The 18,692-nt window shown below is 39.3% G+C and overlaps 1 protein-coding gene across 2 annotated transcripts in view; it reads left to right on the forward strand.

The window, feature by feature from the left end:
* DGKQ (diacylglycerol kinase theta) overlaps positions 1–18,692 on the forward strand; it is an 81,904-nt gene that overhangs the window by 35,310 nt on the left and 27,902 nt on the right. Inside the window, exons 4-9 of one of the 2 annotated variants that reach the window (XM_061468742.1) lie at positions 1,324–1,409; positions 2,441–2,566; positions 3,940–4,093; positions 6,769–6,852; positions 16,114–16,214; positions 17,658–17,881. In XM_061468742.1, the coding sequence (XP_061324726.1) occupies positions 1,324–1,409; positions 2,441–2,566; positions 3,940–4,093; positions 6,769–6,852; positions 16,114–16,214; positions 17,658–17,881 (775 nt within the window). The remainder of the gene's footprint in view (positions 1–1,323; positions 1,410–2,440; positions 2,567–3,939; positions 4,094–6,768; positions 6,853–16,113; positions 16,215–17,657; positions 17,882–18,692) is intronic. The other variant, XM_061468743.1, reaches the window with a different exon arrangement.

The following is an 18,692-nucleotide window of genomic DNA, read 5'->3' on the forward strand; positions in this document are numbered from 1 at the left end:
TGCGCAGTATGGGGAGCTGTATGTGAAAGCTTGTAGTTGACTTAGTAAGCCCTGTTAAAACAGGCTTTGCTTTGGTGTGATCATGGTCTTCTTCAGGGTTAGAATAAGACAGTGTTAGTGCCGATGGCCTTTCCTAGAGCCCAGAGGGTGATTTCAAAATAAGGTCTTTTTCTCTGTGTAATCTAAGACTGTTTTAAACATGCTTTCAGATAATGTGTGTAGTTGCCACCTCCCAATTTTCAGTTTACAGTCTTCAAATTTTTGTGATGTGCTTGAAACAATAACCTATTTGAGCAGAGCAGAAAAAAATATTTGAAGAATTTGATGTTGCATCTTATTTTAATGTACTCAACAAAAAATCGGATGCCTTCCCAGAGTACTTGTATACACAAGCAGCTGGAGGAGGATCTTTTTCATCTATTCATGTCTGTGTGGTCCATAGAGAATTTTCCTAACTAACTCTTGCAGTAATGAAGCTAGGTATTGACATATTTTAGTTGGGTTTTTTTTGGTGTTTGTTGGATTTCATTGGTTTAGGGTGTTTTTTTTGTTGTTTATCTGGGGACTGTGAGTGAGGCAGGACTCCTGGCTGTGAGCAGGAGGGGTGTGCTACCTCCATGCTGCTGTTTTGGCAGGGATGTCCCCTGCTTTGCTGGGGCTGGGGACTCAAACTCATCTCTTGTTTCCTTGTGCTTCTGAAAGCGCCAGGGATATAAAGAATGGGCTAGGCAGCGGAGAAGTGTCTGCTGTTTTGAACCCACTCATGAAGTGCCTGCTTGCTCTGCAGCAGGGTTTGGAAAAGGGTTTGTAAGAGGAATAGAGTATTGTTTCAGGAAGATATTACTTTACATTCAAGACTTGATGGTATTTGGATGTAGAAGGAGAGCTCTCTGTTAATAATTCTAACATTCAGGTTGTTTTGGTTTTCATAAAATCAAAGTAGACTTCAGGCACAGTTATATTTGAGTAGGCAGCGATCCCTGTGAAACTGTGAGACGAAGCTGTAATAAGCCAAACTGTTGTTACATATCTAACATGCTGTATTGGAGGAAATATGGCAAGTGCTTGTGCGCAAAATTAGTTCAGCCTTTCCTTATACTTGCTGCATCAGTTTAGCACAAAGGAAATGGAGCAACACACAGGACGGTGCTGATAAATGTCCTTTATTGCCCGTCTTTGCTGAATGGAAAAGAGCATTAAGGAAAGAAGGATGGTGCAAAAAGGTAGTGGAGGAGTCTTGGAGGGAGAGAGGGAGGGAAGGAAGAGCTGCAAAAACCCGTAGGTTTCCAGCTTAAAGAAGTTTTCTTGTTTTCATGCTTTTAGTTTGTGAGCTGCATGTGCACACAGACTGTATCCTGTTTGCTTGCAGTGACTGCCGGCAGTGTCACCAGGATGGGCACCAGGACCATGTAAGTGTGGATGCCTCTGAAGCAGAAAGTGGTCACACATTCTTGGACACTTTCTTGGTGTGAAAACATGGACTAGAGGAGGGGGAGGAGCCTCGGCATTTCCTTTCACATGCTGCCCATTATCAAAGCACATTTGTGCTTATTGTCAGGAAGCTGTGGCTTCAGAACGTATCACAGATAGCAAAATGAAATTAAGTTCAGGCGCATTCATGATGCTTATTTGAAGCCATGCTGAAAAGTCTGTGTGATATATAAAATACCTAATTTAAAATAATAATAAAAAAAATCAGCATCTTATTTAAAAATCTGCATTGCAGAAGCTGTTGTGAAGCTTTATTTTTCCATATGTTGAGCTGTTTGCTGCATTGCATCCTTGGCAAACATGATGTTCCTTAGGCTTCCTGCAGTCTGTCTGAGGCAAGACTGCCTAGCTTCTCACTGTAAAATATATGCATAATACTGACCTTTCAGGATCTTTTTTTTTTTTTTAAGAATGTTGTTTTTGGTGGACTGTGAAGAAAAGCACTATGTAATAAATTTTTTGATGGTTGGATAAGCTACTTTTGGTGAAATTTAAGATTGTTTGGGTACTTATTTAGACTGAGAAGATACTTAATGTCATAGTCTATGTTGCTGTTTCCTCAGAGCTGTTTGAATGGCTGATTTTAAAGTTAAGTTGAAGATGCTTCTGTGTGTGTCTTTTGAGCAGGGCCTGTTGTGATAGGATGAGGGGTGATGGTTCTAAGCTAAAAGGGGTGAGATACCGGCTGGATGTGAGAAAGAAACCTTTCATGATAAGAGTGGTAAAACACTGTCAGTGGTTCCCCAGAGAGGTGGTGGATGCGCCATCCCTGGAGACATTCAAGGCCAGGCTGGATGTGGTTCTGGGTAACTTTACCTAGTGTACAATGTCCCTGCTCATTGCAGGCGGGCTGAATTAGATGAGCTTTGAAGGTCCCTTCCAACCCAAACTGTTCTATGAGTATGATTCTGTGTTTCGTGTAACGCTAAACTGTGATGTGTTCCCCCAGGATACCTATCACCACCACTGGAGGGAGGGAAACCTTTCTTCAAGTGCACGTTGTGAAGTTTGCAAGAAAACCTGTGGCTCCTCTGAGGTCCTCTCTGGCATGAGATGTGAATGGTGTGGCATCCTGGTATGTTGTGGTGTTGCATATATTTGTGGGAACTACATATATATATGTATGCCCATGTGTATTTAAATGCTTTATATAAATATACCTCATTTGTACACTTTATAGATACATTTTATATACACTTTATAAATAAACCTTATTTATACACTTACATTTGTGAGATAGATGTGAAAACATATTTTTAAAATCCCCTCATTAGTGATTAAAATAAGCAATTCTCAAAATCACAGATAAATTTTATATAAATCCAATGGAACTAAAATTTATGAGGGACAAATTATTACAGATTTCTGCTTATAAACCTGCAGAAAACCTTACTTTTCCTGTGTGAAATCAGAATTTCTTTCAAATCACACAAATTCTGCAATGTCAGAGACTTACCATTCTGATATGATTATTTCTCTTTTAGCGTAGAATAGTTCTTAACCTGTGTGGCTGTGGTTTGTTTAAGTTGTCAGTGTTCTGTGTTTCTCCTTGCACATGTTCCTGTGCAAGATGATGGTACCCTTCAGTAATCCTCATGAAAGTCAGAGCTTTTCATGTGCTGATACACAGTCTGCAGTGTGTGTGACAGCTGGTACATCCACTTAATGTATTGTTTATTGAAGTATGATGAAAGTGCAAAGTTACACCAGTTGGAGTGGGAACTGAAAAGTATATATAGTAAGTCATTAATTTGTCACTTAGAGGAAGATGAGGTACTTTATATAATAATAATTTAAAATGAGACCCTGAGGTTATTCAGTATTTCAGGTATGATTTGAACATTTTATTTTAAAATTTAGTTTTGTATTTTTTAACCTGATCCACAATTTCTGAGGCAGGAGTAGCTATCCTTAAGAGTAGTCTAGTAAATCTAACATGGTATGTGTATTCACTAATGCAGAAGATCTCACATAAGTATAAAGGCGGAAACTAGCCATTCATATTTTGGAATAAAACTGCAGTGTTATCTCTGAATCTGCAAGTGTGAGAGGATATTGTTATTTTCAAGCTATTCAGTATAACCTTCTTTCCTTTCACACCTCCTCCTCAGTAAATATCCATATAGAATGGAAAATCCAGGCTTTGAGACCAAAACTTTAATCTTCTCCACATAGCTGTACAAAACCAGCTGTGTTTTTAATAGAGGAGGTTTGCAGTATTTGGTGTTTCCTCGTGTGTTAAAACTTCCAATTGTTGGTTATATAAAAACTGAATGGAACAAATGAAAATCAAGGGTGAAAAATGGGTCACTCAGTTTGTGAAAGTGATTTACAAAAGGTCTGTATGTGTCCTAGCCTGGGTTTTGCAATTCCAGTGCACGTTTAGTTATAAACTGATTTGCTTTCTTTGTGTCTCACTACATTCTTAACTGATGCTTGTGTTTACAGGCTCATGCTGCTTGCTATGTAATTGTCGCACCAGAATGTACTTTCGGAAGATTAAGGAATATGATTCTGCCTCCAAGCTGTGTGCAGTTATTTTCTCGCAACTTCAGCAAACTGCATTGTTTTCGAGTTACAGAAAATTTGCAGACAGAACCAGGTAAATCTTTCAAAGTTGCAGGTAATTGACAGGTATGTTTAACGTAGTGTTGTAATTCACTGAAGCATGTGGTTGCTAATTTTCAGTGGCTTTTGTGGCAATACTGTCACTTTATGATATTTCTAGGACAGGGTACAGATTTTTAAATGCAGAGTGTGTACAGAATGCTGAAACTTCTGCTTATGGTGCGGGGCAATTTGAAAACTGTTCTTTAAACAGTAAGTATGGTGTAAGTGAAAACCTAATATCCAAGCATTTGTATTAGCATTATCATTGCTTACAAACACTTGCTGATATGCATGTTTGTTTTTATTTGGTGTATCATGTGTACAGATGCTTTTATTTGCCTCTTTGATTGAGCATCTGCCCTTTTAAGATTTCTATGCTGAAAGGAAGTCGTGTGTTTAGCAGGGTGACATTCTGCTGCCATCTAGAGTGTATGTTTGTTTAGCAGCTCTTCAGGAATGAGAATTTTTTTTTAAGCCACTGAAGTATTTTCTAATCCATATTTTGATTATTAAGTTCTTGTAAAGCCTTTCTTTTGGTGCTTGAATAGAACAGGAAAGCAAATAAAAGTTAGGCAAGACATAGGTCGTGGAAGTATTTGCAGCTGCACTTTTCTCAGCCTGACAGGTTGCTCTTGAGCTTCCTTCTTGGAACATACAGGTTTGGTTTTGATGGTCCTGGCAGGAGCCATGCGTTCTCATGTGCAAAAGCTACAGCAGGAGTCCTGCTATTGCATAAACTGCTTGATCCTCAGTCTGTATAATCTAGATACACTGAAGTGACCTGTGAAATTGTAAAGGGAGAGAGGAGGCATTTACAGCGAGTTGTTTTTCTTTTTAATGAATTTGCTTGTTGGTGGGGGAAGGTAAAGTACAGCATGTACTTGAAAGTCTGGGAATTCGTAATGCTTCCAACATAAGAAATACCAGAAATAAACAGTCTGGATGAACTTAGTTTTGCTGTGTCGTGCAGGCATGGCCCTTCAGCAGTTCTCACACTGCAGCAGGGACATCTCCTGTTGCCACAGCTGGTGAAGGACATTGCTCTTAAGATTGTTGAAAGAAGTCTTGGCTGTCACCTGGATGAGTTAGCTGCTGCAGGGACAGCTCTTCCTAAGCTGATGATTGGGAAGTGGCAGATGACTTGTCATAGACAGAGAATGAACATATCATCATTGACCTATTGGAGAGCGTTTGTCCGGATTAGGTTTTGCCACTAAGTAAATGCTAACCTTCACCACCATCATTCGGTAAACACCTCTGTGATGAGAGTGGCTTTTCAAAACCAGTGTAGATTTCTCTACTATCCCAACTGAGGGAGAAAGAGTAATAAAAGAAAGACGTCAGCTTCTTCCCATCTGAACTTGGAAAAGGTTAGCAGCAATCAGAAAATCTTTTAATTTCTTATTGTTGTATTTACATATTCTTTTTTTAATTTTCTTTGGTCTGAAGTGAAATTCCAGAAGGCATTCAGCTTCATTTCAGTGTCTTTAAAGACGGTATTATCTAAATTTCCCTCCAACCTGTTTGTCGACTGTAACAAGGAAAAGTATTGCAACCTGACTTTTGTATTTTAAAACCCCCAACTCAAACATTATTGTTAGTATTTCCTGTGGTCAGTTGAAGCATTACCCAAACATTCAGTAAGTTACCTAGTCTCCAGTTTAGGGCTCTTGCTAAGTTCCCTTCTTGACATGCTGTGATTTCTGCTGTTTGGAAGGTTTTGCTGCATCAGTATTCTGACTTCTCTAGTACCTCTTTTGCTCTGAAGATCTGTCTTTACTTATTTTATTTTTTCTCTTGTTTTCTGCTTTGATTCCCTGCTTTCTCCCTTGATTGCAAGGCATAGTTTTTATAAAACTGTTGCCAGGCTTCCATCTTCTGAGAGCTTTGTTTGCATCCTAGTCAGGAGTGACAAGGAGTTCTGATGGGTGAGAGTATTTGATCATCACGCTAGGTTGGCTTATGTTACAAGCTGCTGCTGCCCTTGGAGAATTAAAATTTACCCTGTTTGGATTTGTACCAGTATTACTGTGTGAACCTGAGTGTCAGGAATGAGAATGCAGTCAGGATGTTGTCTTCACAGAAGCAAAATGTAAATGTTAGTAGCTTTTATTTTAATCTTTTCTAGGTATTTTATGTGTTATTATCTGACATGTTAGCTCCTAGTTTTTAGTGAGAGTAATGAACTGCTGTCAAAGTCCTCTTCTGGAATGCAGTAATTTCTTTCTAATGCTGACACCCAAGTTTTTCAATTATTGAAATTATATATATTTATTTAAACCCCATAATTCTGATGAGAAAGCTGTTACTGAAATTCTTGGACTGATCTGTTTTTTAAAACCTAATGGAAACCATATATGCATTGGTCATAGGCAAACATCACAGCTTGAGAAAGGGATGTAATGCATTAATTGCAATGTTAAAACTAATAGTAGAAGGACTTCAGGTGTGCCTTCACTGTAATTAAATGCCAGTGTAGGTTTGTTTTTTTAATGCTGTTTTTCTAGTATGAATTCTTACCAGAAAATAGGCAGAAGAAAAAAAGGTGCTTTTCTGACTGGATTCTTTTGTTTGATGGAAACCATCCTTAAATGGCAGACACTTCTGTCCTGTCTCTCCAGTTCAGATGAACAAGAATCCTTTCTCAAAATCTTTCTGTTTTCACAGATGAAGATGATGATGTTGATGGGTCAACACAGGGATCAACAAAAGATGTCCAGATTTCAACAGATTCAAGTAAGCAGAATTTCAGTAAGTGCTAGATAGTCACCTACTCCAGTCTTTATTCATATAATCTTCACTTGCTTTGCCTTGTGAGAAAATATTAAGTGGTTATTTTTCTAATGCTGAGTATCAGTTTGAAGTGCAAAGTTTTCGTCCAGTGCATTTATTCAGGTCTTACAAATATCACTATTTTCTACTGGTAGATTGCATAAGTGACAATCTGTTCATAACCCTGACAAATAGATCATTTCTCTCAACTTGGTAATCAAAGAAAGAAAGAATAGTGTTAATAATCCATAAATAACCAATCAATTTAAAGAGCAGGGAAGCTTGTCTTTTCAAGGCCTTTTGCTTTTAAGATAGCTGGATGCCAATCTTCCTGAAGACACCTGGTGATACTGCGATGGTTGCTTCTTTAGCAGTTAAATTCTTATGCATGTGGAATTTTCTGGGGTTGGTATTAGCCAAACTGTTACTTTTCAGAAGATGAAGCCAACCACAATTTAAGGGCATTCAACTCCCTACATCCATATTAGGAACTAGAAAAACATGCAACAGCTGTCAGTCTGGTTTCTGGAACTATGTACACATGGGTCACAGTGACCTGCAATCCTGCTTCAGTTTGCATGTGACCAGCTTCCTTTATCTCCCCTTATCCCTCTATTATCCCATATTTGATCCTTTAAAATCACCATCCCTTCTTCTACCTTTGGTTCCACCCCTAACAAGTCTTGTATAATCCTAGAATGCTCTTCCCATGCATCTCAAAGTCGCACAACCCAAGTGACTACCTGAACTGGTGAGGTGACCCACAGAGCTTCTCCTGTGGACTCAGTGGTACCACCCCCAGCCCATGGGGCTGATGCCCTTGCCTGAGGCCAGGTCATGGCTTCTCTGGTAATTTCTCTGAAAAAAATTTTTGGGTTTACTTGCCAGTTGTTGTGCTGTGACTCTCTGCATGTCATAACCTATCAAACTAAACGTGTCAGAGTCAATGTTTAGCGTGCTGGACCCCTTCCACCTGTCTCTGATTAATATTATGTAATATGAATCAAGAGTGAGGTGCTCATTGTCATCTGTGTGTTGACTCAGTTCATGTGCCACATCTTTTGGGATGTTAATGTTCTCTCCCTCAGGAGTGTTTGAATTACATTCCAGAATATTGTAGCTTTCCTTAGTTTAAGCTCTCAGCATTTTACAGATGCCTATTTTTAAAAGCAGTGGAAGCAAGTCAGGAAAAAAGAATAATACTGACTTGTAAAGACATGCTTTTCTGTAGGAAAAAAGCCAATCGGAAAGGGTGCAAAATCTGTAGATAGTAACTAGGAGAAAAGTAGAATTAAGGGTCTGCATTCCTTTTTATTTCTTCTCTATTGTAGTAGAATTGTTGAGTGAAATGTAAAGTTAGAAGGTTTAAATCTTAGTTCTGGGAGCTGAAGTGTGTTAAGTTAACCATGAAACTTAGCCTACCAAGATACTGAAGCCAAAGGCATAAAATGACCATAAAAACAGCCCTACACTTTGAGATAATAGATTGAACAGATGTACAGAGCAAATTTGGAAAAGGACTGTAAATCTTTGTGCCTGAGAACATGAGCCAGCTTTTAAGGACTTGTCTACACTGTGAACAATTAGAGGGGAACTGAATGTTACAGAGATAGTAGGATAAACGTCGTGTGGATGATCTCATTAGTGTAGTTGGTTGTATTGCAGGGGAAGGAGTTGAGCCCCAATGTCCATTTTCGTACTGAAATATGTCTTGGTTAATCCAGCAATATGTAACTGATAAAACTGTTCTATATTGACAGATCTCAGCTGCGGGTGAAGATAAAGAAAGGAATTAAAAGTGCTCCTTAGTGGTGCCCCTCAGGGGTATGCATTTTCTGTCCATTTTGTGGTGTTCAACTAGGTTTCAACCAGCACAAATTATTCTTGTTTTCCTGGAGACAGAATTCATTGGTTTCAGCTAAGATGCAATCACAATGTAACCTGTCAATATTTAGAAGTCAAAAGCAAACTTTTGGAAAACATTTTCATTATTTCACGGCAATATGGAGACTTAGTGGAGGCGGGAAGGAAAAAAAAAAGAGATTTGTTGTATATATGGACAAAGGAGTCCCAGAGGAGCTATCTCAGTAATTCCTGCAATAATGAGTTAAGAACTCTTACTTGTGTGTTGATCTGCAGGGATCTTGGAACGTGAAAAGGCCTAATCATGTGCCTGGGAACGTGATTCTTCCCTAACTGCTTGCTAGGAATCAATAGAAGCTGGGGGTACTTCACTGCTGTATAGTGAGGCTTAGGCAGCTTTTACGTATTTTAGGGCTAATCCATCATAGATAGTGACTGAGGAAGATTGTCTTCAGCTTCTTTCCTCACAAAAGCTTCTGTTCAGTGGTACTTCAAGGTACTCATTTATAAGTTCAATTGCTGTACCTGGTGTCATGTTGAATTTCTTCTGATTTTTTCACCTGCGTTTGAAGATATTTTAGAAAGAGGATTGTGCTTGACTGTATTGATGAACTACTGGCTTAAGTGCTGGAAGAGTTTGTCTGTTTCCTTTTTTAGCTGAAATGCCTGTAACTACTGGGAGAAAAAAAAATTAGTGTTATGAAAAATCACGTTACTTTTATTTTGCTTCACTTTCCCCACTGTGCTTATCTTCTTTTCCTCGCCTTCCCTCAACCCCCTACATTTGCCTGTTCTGACACTTTATGTTGCCCACTGTTGTTCTCACTTGTAACCACGTTGTATTTTGTGCTCTTCCCCAACTTGTCTCTTCCAGTTCACTTCCTTCCTCAAGCATATTTAGTCCCCAGTGCTGCTACCCCTTTGATTTGATTCTCTTTCAGCCTGCCTGACCTCTTCTTGTTCCTTAAATCCCTTAAATCCCTTGACTGCTACTTCTGAACCCAGGACACCCCCTCATCCTTGATGTCTCACACCAGTTGGTAGTCAAAACGTTGGCTGCTCTAGATGTCTATTTCAGGGAAGTAATCACCTCCTCTTAACTGCTTCCTGCAAAATATGAAGAGGTTTTATGGAAAATCTATTCAGAAGAAAGACGGAAAAAATCTGTCTTTCTGTAGCATTGTTGACACGAGGCTATGGAGAGATACTCGCAAATGTTATTAGCTAGTGTTAATTTATTTTCTGCCTTAGGGGTCCTTATGACAGTGCTTACCAGATTAAAAATTTAACTGTGGATGCTTGAGAATGACATGAAGATACGTGCTTTGTGAGTTGTTTCTGTGATTGTGCATTCTCTTTGCTTTAACATTCTGCTAGTCTTGATGCTTGAGTACAGTTTCTCCGTAGCAGCCCAATGGATATGTGTACAGACATATTTCAGGAGGTGTATTGAGCGCTCAACAGCCTTTCTAGTTCTCCGTGTGTGCAACCCATTTATCAGACAAGGACACATGAAGAGCATGGGCCTCTCCTGGGAATCTCCCTGCCCTGAGTGTCTCTCAGCACTCTGGCTGCATGCTAACTGTCCAGTCCAAATGTGCCCATCTTCCTCAGGACAAAATGCAGCCATCAAAATAAAACCTCTTGGAAAGAGGTTTTAGAGGAACCTGTCTGAGAGAGCAGTGAGGGCTGTGGTGCTGCCAGTAAACTTATTTTCCACAGCCCCTCTTTTGCCAGGTCACTGTGCACCTGCTGAGAAAGAAATATGAAATGTCCTTGCATTAGATCAACCTGAGTCATCGGCTTAGTGCTTACTTATGTTTTGTCCAAAACCTGCTGACATTATGAAGGAGACCTTGTAATTCTGCAAGCGGGAGCAAACTTTTCAGGAAGAAGCAAGGACCGCTTGTATGGATTTGAGAGTTTCATCCTTTAAAGATACTTACGAAACATTCGGCCTTCATAAAACGAGTCATTGTACTCAGCTAAAATGGCATACAGACAACTAAGCATGTCACGTGTTCCTCTGAAACATCACTTAAATTGATTTCGAGCCCTAAAGCTGGAGGGAGAAACAGGTGAAACTAGATCAAGTGGTGATACACATGGCAGATGTTTGGAAAACAAGTTCAGAGATGTGAAACACCTGCAAATGGCTCTCTTAGTGGAGGAACATCTAGAGAAAGACCAGTCCGGGATTTTGAAAGATTCTCTTCAAGACCAATAAAAGTACGTAATTCGTACCTGTTTTATTGCTGCCTTGTAGGTTATGAATAGTAATACTGAAATAAACCAAAATTTGCCAGTGGGAATTAGCAGTGGAATTAGTGGAATTAGCAGTGGGAATTAGCAGTGGAAGTAGCACCGGCTAGAGAAGAAGAGCAGAAAGCAGAAAGGGATAGCACAAGTTTTTCTTGTAAGAATGGTCCTTGGAAAGCAGTGTCTCTTGAGAGTAAATTCCACCAATATGTTTGGTGTAGGCCTGTGGTGGAAAAAACATTCAGGATGGCAACATTTTCCTCTCTGCCACAAGCTGCACATAAGTCTTTTCAGAACTAAGTCCCATCTGTGGGGATTTGGAAGTCAAAGGACATGAACTTTGGACTCATCAAATGCTGTTGATACTTTTCCCAGGAAAATTTGGTACCTTAGCCTCCCAAATCAAATTCCATAGTTCTGTAAATTATGCCTGGAGTTGACCTTTTTGTAGCTGTTTTCGCCCTGAATAGCATGTGCATAAAGAACAAGCTTTTTTTCAACTCGGTATCCCATGATAAGGAAAAAAAAAAGTGTATTTCAGGAGAAAAACTGATACTGTATAGTCTTATGAAACAGGAAAAGTTAAAATACATTCAGCAATAAATTGTCAGTATTATGAAACGGGCAGTAACTCCTTTAAATACCAAATTTTTAATCTGCATCTGGTGCATATTAGCAAAAATTTTTTATACTAAGTAGCGGTATGTAGACTTAAATTCAAATAAGTAGCTGTTTGTTCTTTTGTTAATGTGTCTCCAGAAGCTCATGTGCAAGAAAGCCATCATCTTTCACCAGGTTGGAGTAAAAGTGACCCCTGTGAGGAGGGCAATGACGAAGTTAAACATGATTTTTGGCTAATCAGTTGAGCTTGGTTTGTATGAAAGATTACATTAAGGAAAGCAGGATTGAGCATCCTGTCTATTTAGCTAAGGAATGTACTTGAGCTAAGAACATTACTACTGGTCTGCGGATCTAAACCCCTCCTTGCAAACCGGTTTATTTTAAGAACCAAGCCAACTTTTTGCAACATTTGGCTGTTCTTAAGAAGCAAATTGCTTGTAAAAAAATTTCCAGTTAAATTGCTAGGGATTCTCTCAGGCCAGCTAGTATCTAATAAGAGCAGACTACAAAGGCAGTTTGAATAAAAACAAGTACCAAAACTTGGACAAATGTTTTTATTCTCAGATGGATGTCTACCCTCTGGATTGCTAGAGAAAACAGTAGAGATTTTGATAATGTTACGAAAGTTCATACTCAACATCGGCTGTGCTGTCAGTAACCAGCATTTGCTGTGCTTTCTCAAGTCGTGTTAGCCCTAAAGAATGTTGCTCAAGACACAGTGTGTCTTTCGGTTAAAATTTGTCTATGCTAAAGTCACCAGGGAGATGACTCTGACAGAAATCTGCTTCTAAAAAAATTACACTTAATCCAGCAGGGTTTAAAGCAGTGGAACACTTTCTGGTGAGTGTACAGTCTCAAGACAATGTGGTAGCGTTTCAAGGGTCCTTCAGAAATGAGAGTGGATTATATTTAAATGTTCCTTATGACTAAAACAACCTGACAACAGACGCTGTCATGAAGTTGGTAATTGGAAAATTGAGAAGGTAAAATCACCTTGGTAATCGTACTTTTCATATCTAAAAAAATACTTGGAAAGTTCCAATGTATCATATCTTGTATCCCAAGCTGACTTCTCTAGTAGAATAATTCACTCTCAGTGTGTAAAGAGTATACATTGCATGTGGAAATTGTGTGATTATTTTCCTTAAACAGATGTTGCAAATGGTTTCAGCTAACTACTCTCAAAAGTGTACTTGAGGAACAGTCATATAGGAAAGAAGAAATTAGAGCTGTGCTTCCAAAGGTCATTCTTCTTGACAGGAGCCAGAAATAAACCTGCAAAACAGGAAGCCTGAAGATCGGTCATGTTGTAGATACTATTTAGAAAGGAAGTAACTTTTTCAATGTGACTTTCATTTAGGATTTTAGTTCCTTTGCTTCCTGCTTAAACCATTTGTGCTTTCACATCAATGTCAAAGTGGAAACCAGTAACAAGTGGTGTCCCTCAAGGGCCCATACTAGGACTAGTGCTATGTATTATCTTCAGTGACAGAAAGTGGGATTGAGTGAACCCTCAGTAGGCTTGTGGGTGACACCAAACTGAGTGGAGCAGTTAGTTTGCTGGAGGGAAGGGTTGCCATCCAGAGGGACCCTGACAGGATTAAGGAATGGGCTCTGAGGGTTGAAATGTCCATTCCTTCACGAAAGGCTGAGAGAGTCAGGTTTGTCCAGCCTGAAGAGTATGAGGCTCCAGGGAGACCTTACTGCAGCTGTTCAGTAATTCAAGGTTGCATATAAGAACACTGTAGAGAGACTTTACCAGGGCCTGTAGTGACAGGACAAGGGGCAACTGTTTTGAAATTAAGGAAATGTCAGATTTGGACTGAACATAGTTAATAAGAATTTTTTTTACTGTGAGAGTGGAGAGACACTGGAACAAATTGCCCAGAGAAGTTATGGATGCCCCATCACTGGAAGTGTTCAAGCTCAGGTTGGACAGGGCTTTGAGCAATCTTGATCTGGTGAAAGAGGTCCATGTTAGGATGTTTGAACTATATGATCTTTGAAGGCCCCATCTAACCCAACTATGTTGTGAATCTGTGATCTTAACTTTTTATCTTCCTCTCTTTGTACAAGCACCCCTTGTACAGGGGTACCCCTTCACAGGCTGAGATAGGAGACAGTATGGAGATTATCTAGGCCAACCCGCTGCTCATCTCATGCAGGGTCAATCAGAGCAGTATGTTCAGGGTCATGTCCAGTTGGGTTTTGAATATCTCTGAGGATGAGACTTGAATACCCTCCCTGGACAACCTGTTTACAGTTTCACAGTAGAAATTTTTTTTTTCTTAGGTTTAAATGTAATTTGTTGGGTGTTTTTTTTATTTGTGTAATTTTTTTATTTACTTATTAATTTTTATTTGTTTCCATTGCCTCTTGTCTGTTCACCTTTACACCCTCCATTAATTACTTATACATATCAATAAGGCACCCCTCTCCCTGATCCTTCATTCTCCAGCATGAACACTTCCAGCTCTGTCAGCCTCCCCTCATCTGAGAGATGCTCCAGACCCATTATCATCTTCCTGGGCCCTCCTTTCATTCCTTACAGTACATCTGTGTCTGTCTTGTACTGAAGAGCATAGGACTGGGTACAGCTCTCCTGATGAGGTGTCAGGTTCAGCAGGGTGAAATAATCATCTCTGTCAGCCTGCTGGCAGTACTGTTACTAATGCAGCTCTGAATGCTGTTGGCCACTTTGCTGTGAGGCAGAGCTCTGAGCATCCCCGCTGCTCTCACACTTGAAGGGGCTTAGTAAGTGGACCAGTCTAAATTGAAAAACAAAGCCTGTAGCTGTCACATCTCCGAATAATGAGAAATAAAGGTAAAGAGAATGAAGGTAGCAGGATTTGATTTTGAGGGTTAGAGTCTCATGTTAAAAGACTGTTTTCAGACATAGTGTTGGATGAACCTTTAGTTCTGTACCAGTCTGCCTTTGTTTGAAGTGACAGAATTTACACTGAGACAGTAATAGGTGGATTAGACACAGCGTACCTGAGTTTCAGGCTCTAGGCAGCTTGCAGAGCATCACTGCAGTTACTCACTGCAGTCTTTCCCTTTTAATCTGTCACTGCAGTACTAAGATACTAAATGATGCACATTTCTTTCTGGGATTTTAGCTTGCTTTTTTCTACCATCACTTAGGAGTGCTGTGGTTTTTTGCTTCTCCAGCTCTTCTTTTTAATCCTTCTATGCCAAATGGTACTTTGTTATTGAGGTCATTTGACCCTAGATGCCATTATTTGAGAGCAAAAGTCTTTCAGTACCTTCTGCTGTACTACAAAGTATTTCCAGGCTCTAAGAAAAGGATGGAAGTAGATTCCAGCACGTGACATATCTCTCCTTTACAATGTGTGTTAACAAACTGCATGATTAACCTGTTGTGTGTACAGTACCTCTGGTGTACATAGCTTTCGGTTAATACTTCTAGCATTTCAAGTCCTCAAGTGATACCTTCTAGTGATTTTATTACTTCATGATGTATACAGCTGTACAGATTTGTTGTGAGATCAGTCAGTAACGTAGTGTTACAGTAAACAGTTCATTGTGACTTGTAAACAGTTCAGTCCACTGCTGCAAATACAAAGGGCAAATTCTGACCATGGATAACAGTCACGTCTGTTGTACAGCATGGGCTCTGTGGGAAGTGCATGACAGAACCTGCAAAACTGAACAGCCCATCAGGTCTCTTCATAAACATGTGATCAGGAGAGGACACAAGGTCTGTCTTGTTGGAATCTCCTCTTTGGTCTGGATTGATTAATTCCTTGCCATAGACTGAAAGGAGACACATACTGGACGTTTATGAGAGAAACTTGTCATACATTGGATTGTTCTGGACTTGAGTCTTAGCTCATGTTTGCAAAAGGTTTGCGAAAGTCAAACCTGAAAACGCTTAACTTTTCGCCCTTTGAGAGATGTCTGTGCAACAACTTGAGCTCTGTGGTTTGAGCATTTGATAAGGCTTTAGTGAAATGAAACACAGCAAAGAGTTGTGGTTCTTCATTTGCTGTACTTCTTTCTTGTAGTTTTTCTCTTGTTCCTGCATTTTCTCCTGTTTCTGTACAGCTCACCAGCTATTTTAAAGACTTTCTTCGGAAGGATGCTCTCAGAACTTGCAGTGCTTTGGGAGCTGTTCTGAAGGTGATGGCACTCTGTCTTGGTTTCATGTTGTTGAACTGGTCAATAGTAAAAGCAGTCATGAATGGTGAGGATGAAAAAGAGGTAACATGAGCAGTATAGTTATATATGAACACTTACATCAAAGGACAGGATAAAGCTGTGATTATTTGAAACACTTTTCCTGCTTTCCTCCCTCGTTCTAAATTAAAAGTAACAGAACAAAAACAAAAATATTCAGCCTCAAAGCTTGTGATGAAGAAGCAGTTCCGTAGATTAAATGCAGGGGGTTTTGTAGTTTCATTATATGCTTCCTATTCAGGTAGCTTTATGATTTGAGGGGTGTGTTACTGAAATGTAGTAATTGTTTTCATTCAGGTAAACAGACATTGAAGATATTTGATGGGAACGATGCCGTGAAGCGCAACCAATTTCGGCTGATCTCAGTTCCAAGGATTGCAAAAAATGAAGAAGTTGTGGTAAGATGCCCGGTGGATGTCGATATTCCAGTGTGATAAAGGGGCACATGACTGTACATTACAATTGTTAGGAGCTAAAAGTTTTACAGATGTAACTCAGTAACAACAAAATTTGTAAATGGGCTATAATAATACAATCTAATTTGACTTCTGCATGTAGCACTTTTATTTTAGACCATCTGAAGAAGTGGTGGCCTACATATCCATAACATAATGGGGACCACAGCGTATCACACATTAAGCAGTCATTCTCCTTCCCTGTGTGACTCTGAGGTCTTAACTTTACTTATGTGAGCAGTACTGGATAATCAGCTCCTTAGGTCTTGCTCTTCTTCTGTAGTGTTAGTTGTTTGACACTGGACAGCCACTGTTAATTGCACTTCAGTTAATCCATTTTGAACACTGAAGCATCCTATGGTTACCTCCACTCCTTGGCTGTAAAAGTAGTGAATTATCAATCACATTATTGCCACTCCCTAGCTTTTCTAGTCCTCTGTCTGGGGGTGGAAACATGACTCAGTACTAAGTCAAATGTTCTGTACAGAGCTTAATTTACTGGGCTAGGCAGAGACCCCATGGAGCGCAGATATAAAGCCTAGGGAGGGTAGGGGGTGGTGCACAGTAGAATTAAGCATGGTGAGAACTCAAAGACTTGGCCCAGGAGTCTGAAGAATTCATTACATCAGAATTTGACAATTTAAACATATGGGTCATTAAGATTTTATCTTGATATTGTGTTCAAAATCAACAGGAGTTTTGGAAAATATTTGTAGTGTTCTGCATGTCAAAGATCTTGAAGGAAAATGGTAAACAGTGCTGAAAACACTTTTATTTAGGAGTACTATTTGCTTTTAAAGCCCATTTTATCAGGTTGCTGCTTATAATACCAGGGCAGATTCATACCAGTTCTCATAGCTGACTTACTGGGCAGTAGTGGATGTAAAATTCCTGTGACTGCTTGCATCTTCCAAGGACCGGCCTTACCTTTCTTCTTTACAGGTTTGTGGTTTCAGGACAGACTCGTGGCTGACAAGTTCCTAATTTTCCGCATCCCCTTAGTGCACAAAGGTTGTTAGGCATAACCAAGTGTAATTTACCATTTTCCTTGTTGAATTAATTTTGCATGCAGTGAGTATAGCTTTATTGGCACTGAAGTTTTACATTCAATCTGTCATGTAGGACTTGACTACCATTTGACAGAAATACCATGGGCTATGTTCAAATCCACTGATATCTCAAATTTTCTTTTGTATATTCCACTAAAATTTGTTTTTAAAATTTTGCTCGTTTTGTTTGCTGCCATTGCTATTTATCCACCATACTGTGGTTAAAACATGCATTAAAGGTTCATTCCATATGTAAGATATTTATAAATGTCTGTGGTTACACAGGTATTAATGGTGTCTTCTCAAGGAAATGTTAATTTGTCTTGCTGTGTTGCAGGAGGCTGCTTTGAGGGCATACTACATAAATGATGACCAGCAGGAGTATGAGCTTCAGACCTTTACACAGCAGGCGCTGCTGTCTGATGATGTTATCAACAGGAACGATGCTGTGGAGGACAGCAACTTGAGCTCAGTATTCCACGAATCTGTTCCTGAAGCTTGGATCATCAGAGCCAAACCAAAGGATGAGGAAGTGATCAGAATTTATCCTGCCTGGCTGAAGTGAGTGGTTTTTATCACAAGATTATTCTCGTTGGCTACAGTTGTCGTCTGTAGTCTCCAGTGTGTTTCAGTTACTGAAGTTGCACAAGTATAACGGAATGTAGTTTATTCTTCTGTATTTCAAGATTCTTCTGTTTATTTTTCTGAATGAGGAAGATACATACTATTCATTTCTGTGCATGGAGACATGTTTGTGCTTTTCTTTACATGCATGGAACATACAGCTTGTGCAGTTCTGTTGTCGTGTGTTCAGCCAAGAAGATGCAGCTTTACATGAATGCCATCTGTAAACAAATGATGACACACACATGCCACTTGAAAGCTTGATTTAATTTCTTTTTTTGTTTGGAAGAAACACTGAGTAGGAAGAATTCAGTGTAACTTCTGATATGAGAATAGAAGGAAAAAATCAAGGGAAAAAACTCTGTTCCATCTACTACTGAGACAATATATATTTTAAGCATATTTAGCAGTGGAAACAAGACTGACTGGTAACCAATTCATTTCTTAAGAGCAGTGGTAAAAAATTTAAACATTTGTTCATTTTACTAATGCAACTACATTGCCAGGTTTTATGAAAGACTTGCAGATAATTCTGTGTATAGAAAGAAATTAATTGCCACAATTGAAATGATCATTTCCTTGAGATGAAAGTCTTTGCTTCTCTGTGGGGTGAATATTGCATCTGCCGTGAGCCTCAGTGAACAACTTTTCTTCAATACAGATTTCTGCCTATCCCCGTAGAAAATTTGCCACTTAGGTAAAAAAGGTACAGACAGGATAGGTCAAATGATTGTCCTAAAATAGTATA

This window comes from Pezoporus flaviventris, unplaced genomic scaffold (genome assembly GCF_033815535.1).
Source record: "Pezoporus flaviventris isolate CSIRO_AGI_PZ_B2104156 unplaced genomic scaffold, CSIRO_AGI_Pfla_v1 ptg000050l, whole genome shotgun sequence".
Taxonomy (NCBI): domain Eukaryota; kingdom Metazoa; phylum Chordata; class Aves; order Psittaciformes; family Psittacidae; genus Pezoporus; species Pezoporus flaviventris.